The 12789-nt window shown below is 42.1% G+C and overlaps 1 protein-coding gene across 4 annotated transcripts in view; it reads right to left on the reverse strand.

Moving 5' to 3' along the window:
- Nucleotides 1-12789, reverse strand: part of REXO1 (RNA exonuclease 1 homolog) — a 79163-nt gene that overhangs the window by 41013 nt on the left and 25361 nt on the right. For 3 of the 4 annotated variants that reach the window (XM_048831010.2, XM_048831013.2, XM_048831012.2), the window contains exons 2-3: nucleotides 6679-8468; nucleotides 2172-2273 (exon numbers count right to left, since the gene is read on the reverse strand). In XM_048831010.2, coding sequence (XP_048686967.2) covers nucleotides 2172-2273; nucleotides 6679-8468 — 1892 coding nt within the window. Of the gene's footprint in view, nucleotides 1-2171; nucleotides 2274-6678; nucleotides 8469-12236; nucleotides 12376-12789 lie in introns of those variants that run through there. The other variant, XM_048831011.2, reaches the window with a different exon arrangement.

Below are 12789 nucleotides of genomic sequence, written 5' to 3' on the forward strand. Positions count from 1 at the left end.
TACCTTACAGGGTAATTAGATTCAAAACAGAGAATCCCTCTAGGCAAAACCTTAAGTTACAAAAGAGACACACACAGACAGGAATGGTCATTCTATTCAGCACAGTTCCTTTCTCAGCCATTTAAAGAAATCATAATCTAACACATACCTAGCTAGATTACTTACTAAAAGTTCTAAGACTCCACTCCTGTTCTATCCCCGGCAAAAGCAGCATACAGACAGACACAGACCCTTTGTTTCTCTTCCTCCTCCCAGCTTTTGAAAGTATCTTGTCTCCTCATTGGTCATTTTGGTCAGGTGCCAGCGAGGTTACCTTTAGCTTCTTAACCCTTTACAGGTGAGAGGATTTTTCCTCTGGCCAGGAGGGATTTTAAAGGGGTTTACCCTTCCCTTTATATTTATGACACCTTCTGAGAAACAATACTCATGTGCAACAAAGCTGTGTATGCATTTTCTTTGATGCGGGAATTCAGTATGCAGGAAAGGTGCCAGAATGGACAGCAGTGAAGACTGAAACCTTCTAGCAAGAGAACAAATACCAAAGAGGGAGCAGCAGTGCAAACTTCCCCACATTTCCCAGTCGATGTACCTCACACCTGACTCTTGGTGTCCACATCTAGTGTCTTTCAGAGGGGAGGGCAGTCTCTACAACCCATTAAGTATCTGTCCTTTTTGCTGAGACTGCAAACTAGGGAGCAAATTAGTGTCTACTGGAAACTGGTGTCAGAGTAAACAGAGAATAGAGGGGAACTTTAGATTACTACAGAACTGGATGTGAATGGCTTTCTACCTGCTCACCAGTCCCTTCACTCAAAACCTCAACTAAGAGACACCACCTTTTTCTTCTGTTTCTACCGAAGTTCTTGAGATGTAAGCAGCAAGGAACACAACGCATACCATACCATTTGGATGCATGCAGCAATATCGTGAATCTAACTCTACATGCATACACACAGTAAATGTTTTCTGACAGTAACGGAAGAAGTGAAGGATCCCATGGCATGACATGAAAGCAAGAGGCATAATACCACCTCCGAGGCAACATTCTCTTCATAGATCAGGTTCCGATGTCTAAGTCTGGGTGCAAGCCGTTGCTGAGCACACCAAGACTGCCGTTTGTCTGGACAGTGACTGCACTACGGCTTCCTCACGGTTTTGAAAAGTGCTTTGGGGTCAGAAACTGCATTAAGAAAATTTATCTAAAGACACAAACGCCTAACGTGTACATATTTACAATGAATATTTGAGTTAATGAATTCCAACTCATTTACTTCAATCTCTTATCTCCTTAGTTTATAAAAAAGAGCCTTATCAAACAAACAAGCTGGCTGAAGATATGTAATTACCTAAAATGCATTGCACTGACCTTAAGACTTAAAGGTTAAAAACACCCTTTTCCAGACTGTGTGGAAAGGAAGAACAATTCATTTTGGAACTCCTGGTTAGATCAATGCTTAAACCTTCATTCTTCTCCTGCTGCAATATAAAACTGAATAATCTGTCTTCAGCAGCTGGAGGGAAAAACTATGGCAAACAAATGAAAAAACCTGAATGAAAGAAAATGATGATGGCCTATTTTCTTGTTTTCTGAAGATACTTTAAATTCAGATGCGTAGAAAAAAGTTGAAAAACGAGATACTCAGCTGGTTAAAATGGAGCAAATACAAACAAGGAAAACAACCCCTCAGATTTGCACTGCTTCAAATTCAGGCAAATATGCTATGTTAACCTTTTTGCTTTCGCAAGACAAACTTAATAAGCTTTCTTAAATACCCAGGGTAACCTGTGTACAGTTAACTTTGATCTAATGAAGCTACATTTATACTGATGGAACATGAAAATCCTAGACTGTGTCAGTGCATCACAACATGCAGAAAGCAATTCCAGTTACAGGGCTGGTACCTGTTTTTGCTGAAGGCCAATGGGAGTTTTGCCATTAACTTTACTGGAAGTCAAACTGTATTTCAGAGTGAAGTTATTCAGTGGGGAAAAGAAAGACCTTCCATGTAACTGGGTTCCACTGCAAATATATCACAGTCAACTTCCCTATATTTTGGTTGTTTCACCTACAGCCTGTGTGGTTTCCTAGTACACTGTGGTCATATGATGGGAAAGAAATCTCATTAACACTTTCTCCAAATTGTATTCTCATTAATGAGGTTTACACTTACGTTTCCTTGCTTGGCAAGGTGAGAGATCCTCCTCTTTTGGCCAGGAAATAGAGTGGTTAAAGCGTCATCCATCTTTTCTTCACTTGCCTCTTCTTTCAGTGGCTACAAAACAAAAGAGCAAACTTCCAAAATTGAATCGACTCAAGTGTCTGCTCCATGGGGATGTTTGGAACGCCTCCCTCTGAGATAATGGAATCGTAAAGGGAAATTACTTCCCGACAGCAGGTGAGTACAAACTACTACCAGCTGCTAAACTACTGAAAGAGAACCAGCTTTCAAAATAAGAGGCACCAGTGAAGCAAATGAATAACGGTATTACTGTTCCCACCCATGCAGCCCATTCACGGACCTTACAATAGGATGCCTTGGTTTAATCTATTACCAACACTACTCTCTTGGCCGTCCTTACAGACTGAATGCTTCAGCAGTGCTGTTTACCTGCCAACCACTTACATACCTCCATGTGTTAGCAACGTTTTTAAAACCAAAGAATTTAATTAAACTCTAGATGAGTTAATTTCTTGGTCCCACATAATTATCTCTCACAGAGCAGGCCTTGAAAAGCTGCAGGTCACTGAGCCTCCAGTGTCACTATTCTGCATTTAAGAAACAATGCACCCCTGCAGCTATATACAAGACTAATCCTTCGAGGGACTGTGGTGCCAAACGCAGAGATGCTTTGTTCACAAGGCAGAAACCCCAGAATAGAACAACAGCTTTGCAGTAGAGAAGATGCTTATTAAAGCTCCTGTTTCCAGACACTTGATTTGCCAGATAAAAAGCCACTTTGGGGCTGACACCTCAGGCTTGTTCCTAGCAAACAAACAAACCTGTTTAGAAATGTTGACAAAATTCTATTTAGCTATTTGAGTTATACGGGCATGTACAGTAAGTGTTGCACATATTAACTTTTTTAGAGCCATATCCATGCTCTGATCATTCTTATTTTTAATGCTCCAAAAGAGCCACTAGCAGAATTCTCAATGGAGCGAAATTTGACATTCGCAAAGAAATTGAGTTTAGACAAAACTACAGAAGTGATCTTAGGAAAAGCTCAGTTCTCACTTAAGCAAGGGCCAGATTTTCAAAAGCGCTCCGCCCCAGCAGTTCCCATTGTGACATTTATGACCAGGTTTTCAAAATTGGTCAGCTCCTAATTATTTAGGGACCGCAACAGGAGATTAATTTTTTTTTTAAATCTGACCACTTAGAGTTCCGCAGCATTTAAGGCCAGAAAGTACCTTTAAATCATCATGTCTGACCTCCTGCATATCACAAGCCATTACATTTCACCCAGATACCCCTATATTAAGCCCAAATACTTGAGTTAGACCAAAGCATTTCAGTCCTCGAGAGACTAAACTGTATGCCACAGGCAAAGAACAGGAAAGACCTATGTCCGAGGCCCCTGCAATGGCAGGGAACGGATTAGATGAGATATATGCAGATAATCCCAGCAGGATGATCCTGTTAGACCCCTAAATAGGAGCTGGTGAGTGCTGAGCTCTTTTAAAAATCTGGCCCTATAAATACCTTCAAAATTAACAACTCACTGAGATCTGGGGCTCCAGGCTGCTTTTAGAAATGAAAATAGGTGTCATTTCAGTGTGCAATCTTACATACATACTACGTATAGATAGAATGTGTATGTATTTTTTTTAAAGCAGAACACACCTAAACAAGCACCTACTCAGAGGGATCTCACCCTCTTAAAAGACAAATTTCTCCATAACAACTCTCTCCTCTTAATCTTCAATAGATATGGGGTGCAAGGGAAGGAATCCTTCTCCAAAAAGGGAAAATTAAAGCCTTGATGAAGGAATATAAAATGCTGTGCCTGCAAGGTCCAGTTAGTGGCTGTGAGAATGTTGCCCTATGAACATTTCCATTCTGCGCCAGAACACTGCATTTGCACAGTTTCAATGAAGTGAATTAGAGCCCTCATTTCTGTACTTTTTCAGGGGAAGAAGAGTTATAAGAACTCCACCATTTTTGCACTATGCAACATTTGGAAAGCTCAAAGAAGATGATAAACATTTCCTGCTATAAGCAACTCGGCATGTTGTTAAACTCTTTTCTTTTAAAATTGGCAAGGTAGAGTTTATTGCTATTGTTGGGACCTTCTTATTAAAGCGCGAGGCTTTTGACAATGGAAGCACAGACAATTAAACAACTCTTACCTACCCTTTCCTAAATACCATAAAAAGAACGCATGTGTTTAAGCAGTAATTATTTTCTTCTGAACTATTAAACCAGCAGAATCAAGTAACAGGGAAACCTCCTTTATAATTTCTTCCACCAAGGTTCTAACATCAGTGTCACAAATGTAATTTTACCTGTCAGCAAGAGAGAACGTTAGGCTCTGATCAGTGCCATTACAGCAAGTAATATCTGGAATCAGAAGCTTTATTAGCCGATCATTCTTTCATGGGACAAAATTCTTTTCTCCATACAGCAGTTGTGGTTTCAGTCAATGACAATCAGTGAATTCTCAGTTGCTTAGGAGCATTTGTCTTTTAATATCATGTTTTGTTCAACACATGCCGAATGCATCTAGTTATCTCAACTTCATCTATGAAGCCTTACTCCGGACATAGTGAGCCCATACAATACACCTGTCTCAGATAAATGTAACTCTTTGGTACCCTTCATTGCAATCAGATGTGCCTAAAAGATAATATTGGCCAGAAAGGTTTTCAGGGTTTCTTTGAATAAAGGAAGTCAGGTTTTTTCTAGAGTCTATTCCCAGTCTGATTTCCAGAAACACCTGCTATGGTGAAAATGAAGTGATCCCCAATAGAAAACTTAACAGCATTATGTTTGACATGAAATCAAGTGCTTCTGTTCATTTACAGCCAGACATGCATTTAGCTGAGGGTTTCTCCTCATTGTCTCGTTAACTTGGATGTCAAAAAGATGGAGGATAAGATTAGTTTGTTTCTACCCTATCATCCCAGAGACCACTAAAGGATTATTACTGACAGTGTGTTTTCTAGTTCTTTGCCCTACTTAGTTTTAAATGTCTCCATGGATAGAGCTTTCTACACTTAATTTGGAGACTATGCCACAACCACAGGGATCTCACTGTTAGGCAGCTTTTAAGATAAATGTTCTTTTTCTTTAATTTTATCCCATTCCTCCAAATACCTTTTGTATCATGCTGAGTAATTCTTCCCTCCACTTTAAGAGTTTACACTATTCATGTATGGATGGATGGGAATCCTTATTCAGGAACTGAACTATGAGAGTTTAAAATGGCATACATGTAGGCTTTTAGAGGTTCCCTTTAAAAGTATCAACTAGATCAGCGGTTCTCAAACTGTGGATCCGGACCCCAACGTGGGTTGCAACTTTGTTTTAATGGGGTTGCCAGGGCTGGCATTAGACTTGCTGGGGCCCAGGGCTGAAGCCCAAGCCCCACCGCCCAGAGCCAAACCAGAAGCCCGACAGCTTCAGCCCTGCGTGGCAGGGCTCAGGTTACAGGCCCCCAACCCAAGGCTGAAGCCCTTGGGTTTCGACTTTGGCCCATCTGCACAGAGTGGTGGGGCTCAGGCTTTGTCCCCATTCCTGAGGTGGCAGGACTCGGGTGGGCTCAGGCTTTGGTCCCACCTCCTGGGGTCATGTAATAATTTTTGTTGTCAGAAGGGGGTCACGGTACAATGAAGTTTGAGAACCCCTGAACTAGATAATATCCCAATATCCAACTAAATATTTGTTATGGGCTAGGAAATGCTATGGGAGAGAGCAGGCTAGCTGGCTGAATTGTCTAGGTCCTGGGTTTCCTACACACCCAATCCCTACCTGCCCAGTTGCCTCCCCATTAAGGAGGGCTCTTTCTTCATTCAGTCCTCCAGGCAATTCAGTAAGCATCAGCCATACTAGCTTACTTTCACCATCAACTTATTGCCTTAGAGGTTGCCCTGCTGTTTCTGGTCACGCTGCACTCAGTGGAACCTGTTGCATGAAGGAGTGGGGGTCCCCAGGCTATCAGCAATGATGCTGGCCTGGGTTACCTCTGAAAGGCTAAGCTTTTGATGTATCCAGCTAGACAGCTGGGGTTGTCATTACACCTGCTGGAGACATAAACAACTGCCAATTCTGCTAGGGCGAAACTTCAAAACTGATGGATGTCAAAACTCAGATTCCAGTGCTGTGTCCATCATGTGGCAGGGAGGAACCATCCCCCAAAATTCTGATTTGGTATAGCAAAACACACAGTAATAGTAACTAGATAATACTTCCGATACCCAATTAACTACTGGTGGGATGGGAATGGAAATAGATAGCACACTCAAGCCACAACTACTTTCAAGCATTGGTCAAAATTATAAATGGAATAGCAATTTAAACTTTGTAGGGGAATCCCCACCCTGTCCCCACCCCCACCCCCCAACTCCTTGGGAGAGGCAACAAAAATAGAATAATGACACTAAAGGCAGTTGGTTTAACATCTAAATTTGGAGGCAGGGGAATGATTGACTAGTGCTGTATTCAGAATGAACATTACCTGCTTCCCTAGCCTTCCCTTGTCTTCTGTTTTCACATCCGTGGATTCGTTAAAAATTCTGAGGCACTCTTCCATGGGGTCAGAGTCATAATCCAAATCTTTCTCCAGGACGGAATAATCAATGTCATCAGAGGATGAGGAGGATGAAGATGACTTGGACAGCTTGGAGCGTTGAATGCTCTTTGTCCCTTCATTATCACTCTGAAAACCATAGGAGCCATCATCTCCATCAGAGTCTGAGCTCATGTTTGGAAATGTAGAAGGAGGTTGGCCCACCTTCTCCTCCTCCCCGCTCTCATCTCCAAATAGGTCAATGTGGCTCAACGTCCGTTGTTTCGGCTTACACTTGCCTTTTGAGTTCCCCACTTTCGCAGGGCTTGCCTTCCTTTTTGGGCGATCAGAGGCAGAAGTCTTGCCCCCTTTATCTTTGTGTTTATCCCTTGAGGCTTGTTTGCCATTTTTTAGATCAGCTGCCTTTAGTATGGAGTCCTTCTTGCTACCTTCCAGCTTCTCTGTGCTAGCTCCCTTCCAGAGCCCCTCATTCTTGCTTTTCCCTGAGCTGGCTGCACAGCTGGTGGACTTCGACTTTTCTTTCTTAGCCACTTTTTCCAATTTCTCTTTTTCAGATTTCTTCAAATTCCCATCAGGTTTTGCTTTGATACTTTTCTCTTTACAGTTTTTTTCTCCATTTTTAATTTTCAATTTTTCTTCTCTCTTAACTGTTCTCTCTTTCTTTGTGTTTTTACTTTTCTCCTTGCCCATCTCTTTGTGGCAAGGGGGCTTACTGCCATCTGTTTTTTTCTTTTTCATTTTGTCTTTTGCAATCTCTTTGCTGTCTTTGTCTTCAACATCCTGTTCATTCTTGCCAGAAGATGCCTTTGCCAATTTCGTATTCTTCTCTGACAAGTGTTTGACAAGATTTTTCCGTGGACTTTCAATATCTTCCATGTCATACTGCACTGCCATTTCTTTCATCTCCCGGGAATTTAGGTCTTCCAGTTTGGTGCTCTTTTCTTTGACGGACAACCCATCACTTGATTCATTTTCAGAACTGACTTTAGATTGTAAACGGCTAACAGAGGTTGGCTGGTATTCCAAGTCAACATCCTCTTCAGAGTCAGAGAATTTGGCATACGTTCCATAGTTATTGGATACATTACAGTGCTTTTTCCGTGAAGGAGAATAAGATTCTCCATAACTAGAGACCTTTCTCCTTTTGGTCCCCTTCTGCTCCTTTGTGCTGGCTTTGCTCAAAAGCCTTGCTGAGTAATTTGAAAGAGGGTCATATTCCAAGTCCGTAGAAGGCTTGGAGTCATCAATCACATACTTATTGTTAGGGACAACGCTACTGTATTTTTTAGGCTGAGCTACGACCTTGGGAACGTATTCCAATGAACTACCTTTGGATTTGGCATTGTCAAATGTATCCAAGGTGTATTTACTTGAACTAGCAGCAGCCAAAGGCGTAGGGTTGTAGTCTGTGTTATTATTCAAATTATAGCTACCTGGGTTATATTCTAAAGAGTCTGTTTTTGTCACAGCAGCTGACACACATGTTTTGGAAATAAGTGAAGAAGCCTCAGATGTGCTGTATTCCTTTGTTGTCTCCAATAACTCCTCATACTTTTTCTGCTCTCTCTCAACTTCATATCTGACCTCTTCGATGGCCTTGTTGACCAGCTCCAGCTGTAGAATGCTAGGGGCTGACACTGCAATGTCACCCAAAGCACCATTAGCTATTTGGGTTGAAGGCTTGGGAAGCTCAGGGTTATATGGATCATAACCAAGCTCTGTAAGGGGAGGAAAAAAAAAAAGTACCTTAGATCTAGCAATTTTTCTAAAGTAAGATTATCCTTGATTTTGTATGAAATGTCTATTAAAGTCTAAAAGCGAAGCTCCACTGTCATCAGATCCCAGCATTGGAAAGACATGTAACAAGCAAACAAAAAAACAACCAAAACCATGCTCTTGCACGTGGAATGGGACACGCTAGCTGATCAACATTCTCCGGCTTGTGTGAAGCTGGAGGTCAAACTAGGTGATCACAATGGTCCCTCCTGGTCTTAAAGCCTACGAATAATACACCGTTGTGAATCCAATGCCTTTATTACTTACTACAGTTTTGAAAAGCTCTCCAGGTAAAATTTTCATTTGGGAATGTAAAGTTCAATTTTCATCAAAATGTAAACTAAAACTCCATCTTTTTACTGCATATATCTGCTTCTTATATTTCTCTGTGTCCTATCTACTTAATATAATGAGTTTTTAAATTATTTTTATTACTGTAAGCACTGCAGAGCTAACATGGTTGCACAAGAACAAACTGTATTTTATTTTGACAAAAATTGCCAGCCAAGTTCTAGTTATTTTTTTACTGTTGATGCCAGTGTCTGAAGCACCAAACATCTCCAATTTCACTTGCAGTCCACTGAGGTTTGTGACTGTGAGGGAGAAAACCTTACCCTGGCTGATAAACTGAGCAAATGTGACACAGAAGTCACAGAAATGGAAGTACCACCATTACCGGGTCTTTTAGAAAGGTAAAACTACACTTCAATTTCATAGAGCAAGGAGATTAAGACACGTGTATTAAGTACTCTCACAAAATTTAAAAGATAACCAGAAATGTCTGACATTTGTCTCTCCACAAACCTCTTTTCAGATGTTGCAACTTCCTCAGATAATTATAACATTAGAACTGTCTGAGAATCTTGGTGAGCACAGACTCTGAACAATCCACCTTGGCATTTAGACTAATTGTAGTGATATCCTACCACTCCATTTTATCTTTTACATAGAAATAGAGAAGAAAGATTTGCTGGGGAGATTTTTTTTGTGAATGCATTTTTACTCTTGCTGTATAAGTAGTCTGCACATCACTTGAAAATTATACATCTATTTATCCAAGTAGGAGATAGCAACTTTCAATTGAGACATTAAAGTCAAAGAAAATCAGTAAAGCACAGCCTGGTATCTAATCTGCTCACAAGGCACCCGTATTCTAACTAGTGCACACAGTTTTGTGGTAATTATGTAGTCAGCAAGCAACTTGCTCCCTCTCTAAGTACCAGGCACAGAGAAAGATAATTTTCTCCTCTGTTATTAACAGAAGTTCATGACAACAATCATGATGCAGGGCCACTAAGTGCTACTAAACTGGCCTGTTCATCCCCATACATTTCTAAAAAATGAACCAAGATCTCAATCAAAACGATTCTGCTGAACCCACGACATTAACTTAAGAAAAACTTACTACTTTATACTGAAAGCAGGATGTATTTTAAAAGTAAATCAATAAAAATAATGAGTTTGGTCTATTGTTAAGAAACCAATGGCTAAGCTTTTGTGCAAAACCTGGCTAGAGCTCAGGGCTCCGCAGAGATGAAAAACAAGATGGTTTTTCATGTTGCTTCCTGAACAAGGGCTACTCAAGGCAATACATTAAAACAAACTGCAAAAATTGAAAATGAATGAATGTGAAGACTCAGTTTAGGTTTTACTCTTGTAAACTGACTCAAAACTAGAAGAGACAGAATATTATTTCATGGGATTTATTGTTTATGGCCAATTATAAGAATATAAAAGAGTTCCCATATTTGGTCAGACCATGATCCATGTTGCCCAGTATCCTGTCCCCGATACCATACCATACCAGATTTTCAGGGGAGTGTACAGAACAGGGCAATTATGTTTTCCACTCTTGGGATAAATGATCTTTTTTTAATTCCTATCATAGGATGGAGGCAAATCCTACGTAATGAACTCTTTGAAACATAGAATCATACAATATCAGGGTTGGAAGGGACCTCACAAGGTCATCAAGTCCAACCCCCTGCTCAAAGCAGGACCAATCCCCAACTAAATCATCCCAGCCAGAGCTCTGTCAAGCCTGACCTTAAAAACCTCTAAGGAAGGAGATTCTACCACCTCCCTAGGTAACGCATTCCAGTGTTTCACCACCCTCCTAGTGAAAAAGTTTTTCCTAATATCCAACCTAAACCTCCCCCACTGCAACTTGAGACCATTATTCCTTGTCCTGTCCTCTTCTACCACTGAGAATAGTCTAGAACCATCCTCTTTGGAACCACCTCTCAGGTAGTTGAAAGCAGCTATCAAACCCCCGCCCCCTCATTCTTCTCTTCCGCAGACTAAACAATCCCAGTTCCCTCAGCCTCTCCTCATAAGTCATGTGTTCCAGACCCCTAATCAGTTTTGTTGCCCTTCACTGGACTCTCTCCAATTTATCCACATCCTTCTTGTAGTGCGGGGCCCAAAACTGGACACAGTACTCCAGATGAGGCCTCACCAATGTTGAATAGAGGGAAACGATCACATCCCTCGATCTGCTGGTTATGCCCCTACTTATACTTCCCAAAATGCCATTGGCCTTCTTGGCAACAAGGGCACACTGTTGACTCATATCCAGCTTCTCGCCCACTGTCACCCCTAGGTCCTTTTCCGCAGAACTGCTGCCTAGCCATTCGGTCCCTCATCTGTAGCGGTGCATTGGGTTCTTCCGTCCTAAGTGCAGGACCCTGCACTTATCCTTGTTGAACCTCATCAGATTTCTTTTGGCCCAATCCTCCAATTTGTCTAGGTCCCTCTGTAGCCTATCCCTGCCCTCCAGCGTATCTACCACTCCTCCTAGTTTAGTATCATCCACAAATTTGCTGAGAGTGCAATCCACACCATCCTCCAGATCATTAATGAAGATATTGAACAAAACCGGCCCCAGGACCGACCCTTGGGGCACTCCACTTGATCCCGGCTGCCAACGAGACATGGAGCCATTGATCATTACCTGTTGAGCCCGACAATCTAACCAACTTTCTACCCACCTTATAGTGCATTCATCCAGCCCATACTTCTCTAACTTGCTGACAAGAATACTGTGGGAGACCGTGTCAAAAACTTTGCTAAAGTCAAGATACAATACATCCACTGCTTTCCCTTCATTCACAGAACCAGTAATCTCATCATAGAAGGCGATTAGATGAGTCAGGCATGACCTTCCCTTGGTGAATCCATGCTGACTGTTCCTGATCACTTTCCTCTCATGTAAGTGCTTCAGGATTGATTCCTTGAGGACCTGCTCCATGATTTTTCTGGGGACTGAGGTGAGACTGACTGGCCAGTAGTTCCCAGGATCCTCCTCCTTCCCTTTTTTAAAGATTGGCACTACATTAGCCTTTTTCCAGTCATCCGGGACTTCCCCCGTTCGCTATGAGTTTTCAAAGATAAAGGCCAATGGCTCTGCAATCACAGCCGCCAATTCCTTTAGCGCTCTCGGATGCAACGTGTCCGGCCCCATGGACTTGCGCACGTCCAGCTTTTCTAAATAGTCCCTAACCACTTCTTTCTCCACAGAGGGCTGGCCACCTACTCCCCATGCTGTGATACCCAGCGCAGCAGTCTGGGAGCTGACCTTGTTCATGAAGACAGAGGCAAAAAAAGCATTGAGTACATTAGCTTTTTCCACATCCTCTGTCACTAAGTTGCCTCCCTCATTCAGTAAGGGGCCCACACTTTCCTTGGCTTTCTTCTTGTTGCCAACATACCTGAAGAAACCCTTCTTGTTACTCTTAACATCTCTTGCTGGCTGCAGCTCCAGGTGTGATTTGGCCCTCCTGATTTCATTCCTACATGCCCGAGCAATATTTTTATACTCTTCCCTGGTCATTTGTCCAATCTTCCACTTCTTGTAAGCTTCTTTTTTATGTTTACGATCCGCAAGGATTTCACCGTTAAGCCAAGCTGGTCGCCTGCCATATTTACTATTCTTTCGACACATCGGATGGTTTGTCCCTGTAACCACAATAGGGATTGCTTGAAATACAGCCAGCTCTCCTGGACTCCTTTCCCCTTCATGTTATTCCCCCAGGGGATCCTACCCATCAGTTCACTGAGGGAGTCGAAGTCTGCTTTCCTGAAGTCCAGGGTCCGTATTCTGCTGCTTACCTTTCTTCTCTGTGTCAGGATCCTGAACTCAACCAACTCATGGTCACTGCCTCCCAGATTCCCATCCAGTTTTGCTTCCCCCACTAATTCTTCCCAGTTTGTGAGCAGCAGGTCAAGAAAAGCTCCCCCCCAGTTGGCTCCTCTAGCACTTGC

This window comes from Caretta caretta, chromosome 25 (assembly GCF_965140235.1).
Source record: "Caretta caretta isolate rCarCar2 chromosome 25, rCarCar1.hap1, whole genome shotgun sequence".
Lineage (NCBI taxonomy): Eukaryota > Metazoa > Chordata > Testudines > Cheloniidae > Caretta > Caretta caretta.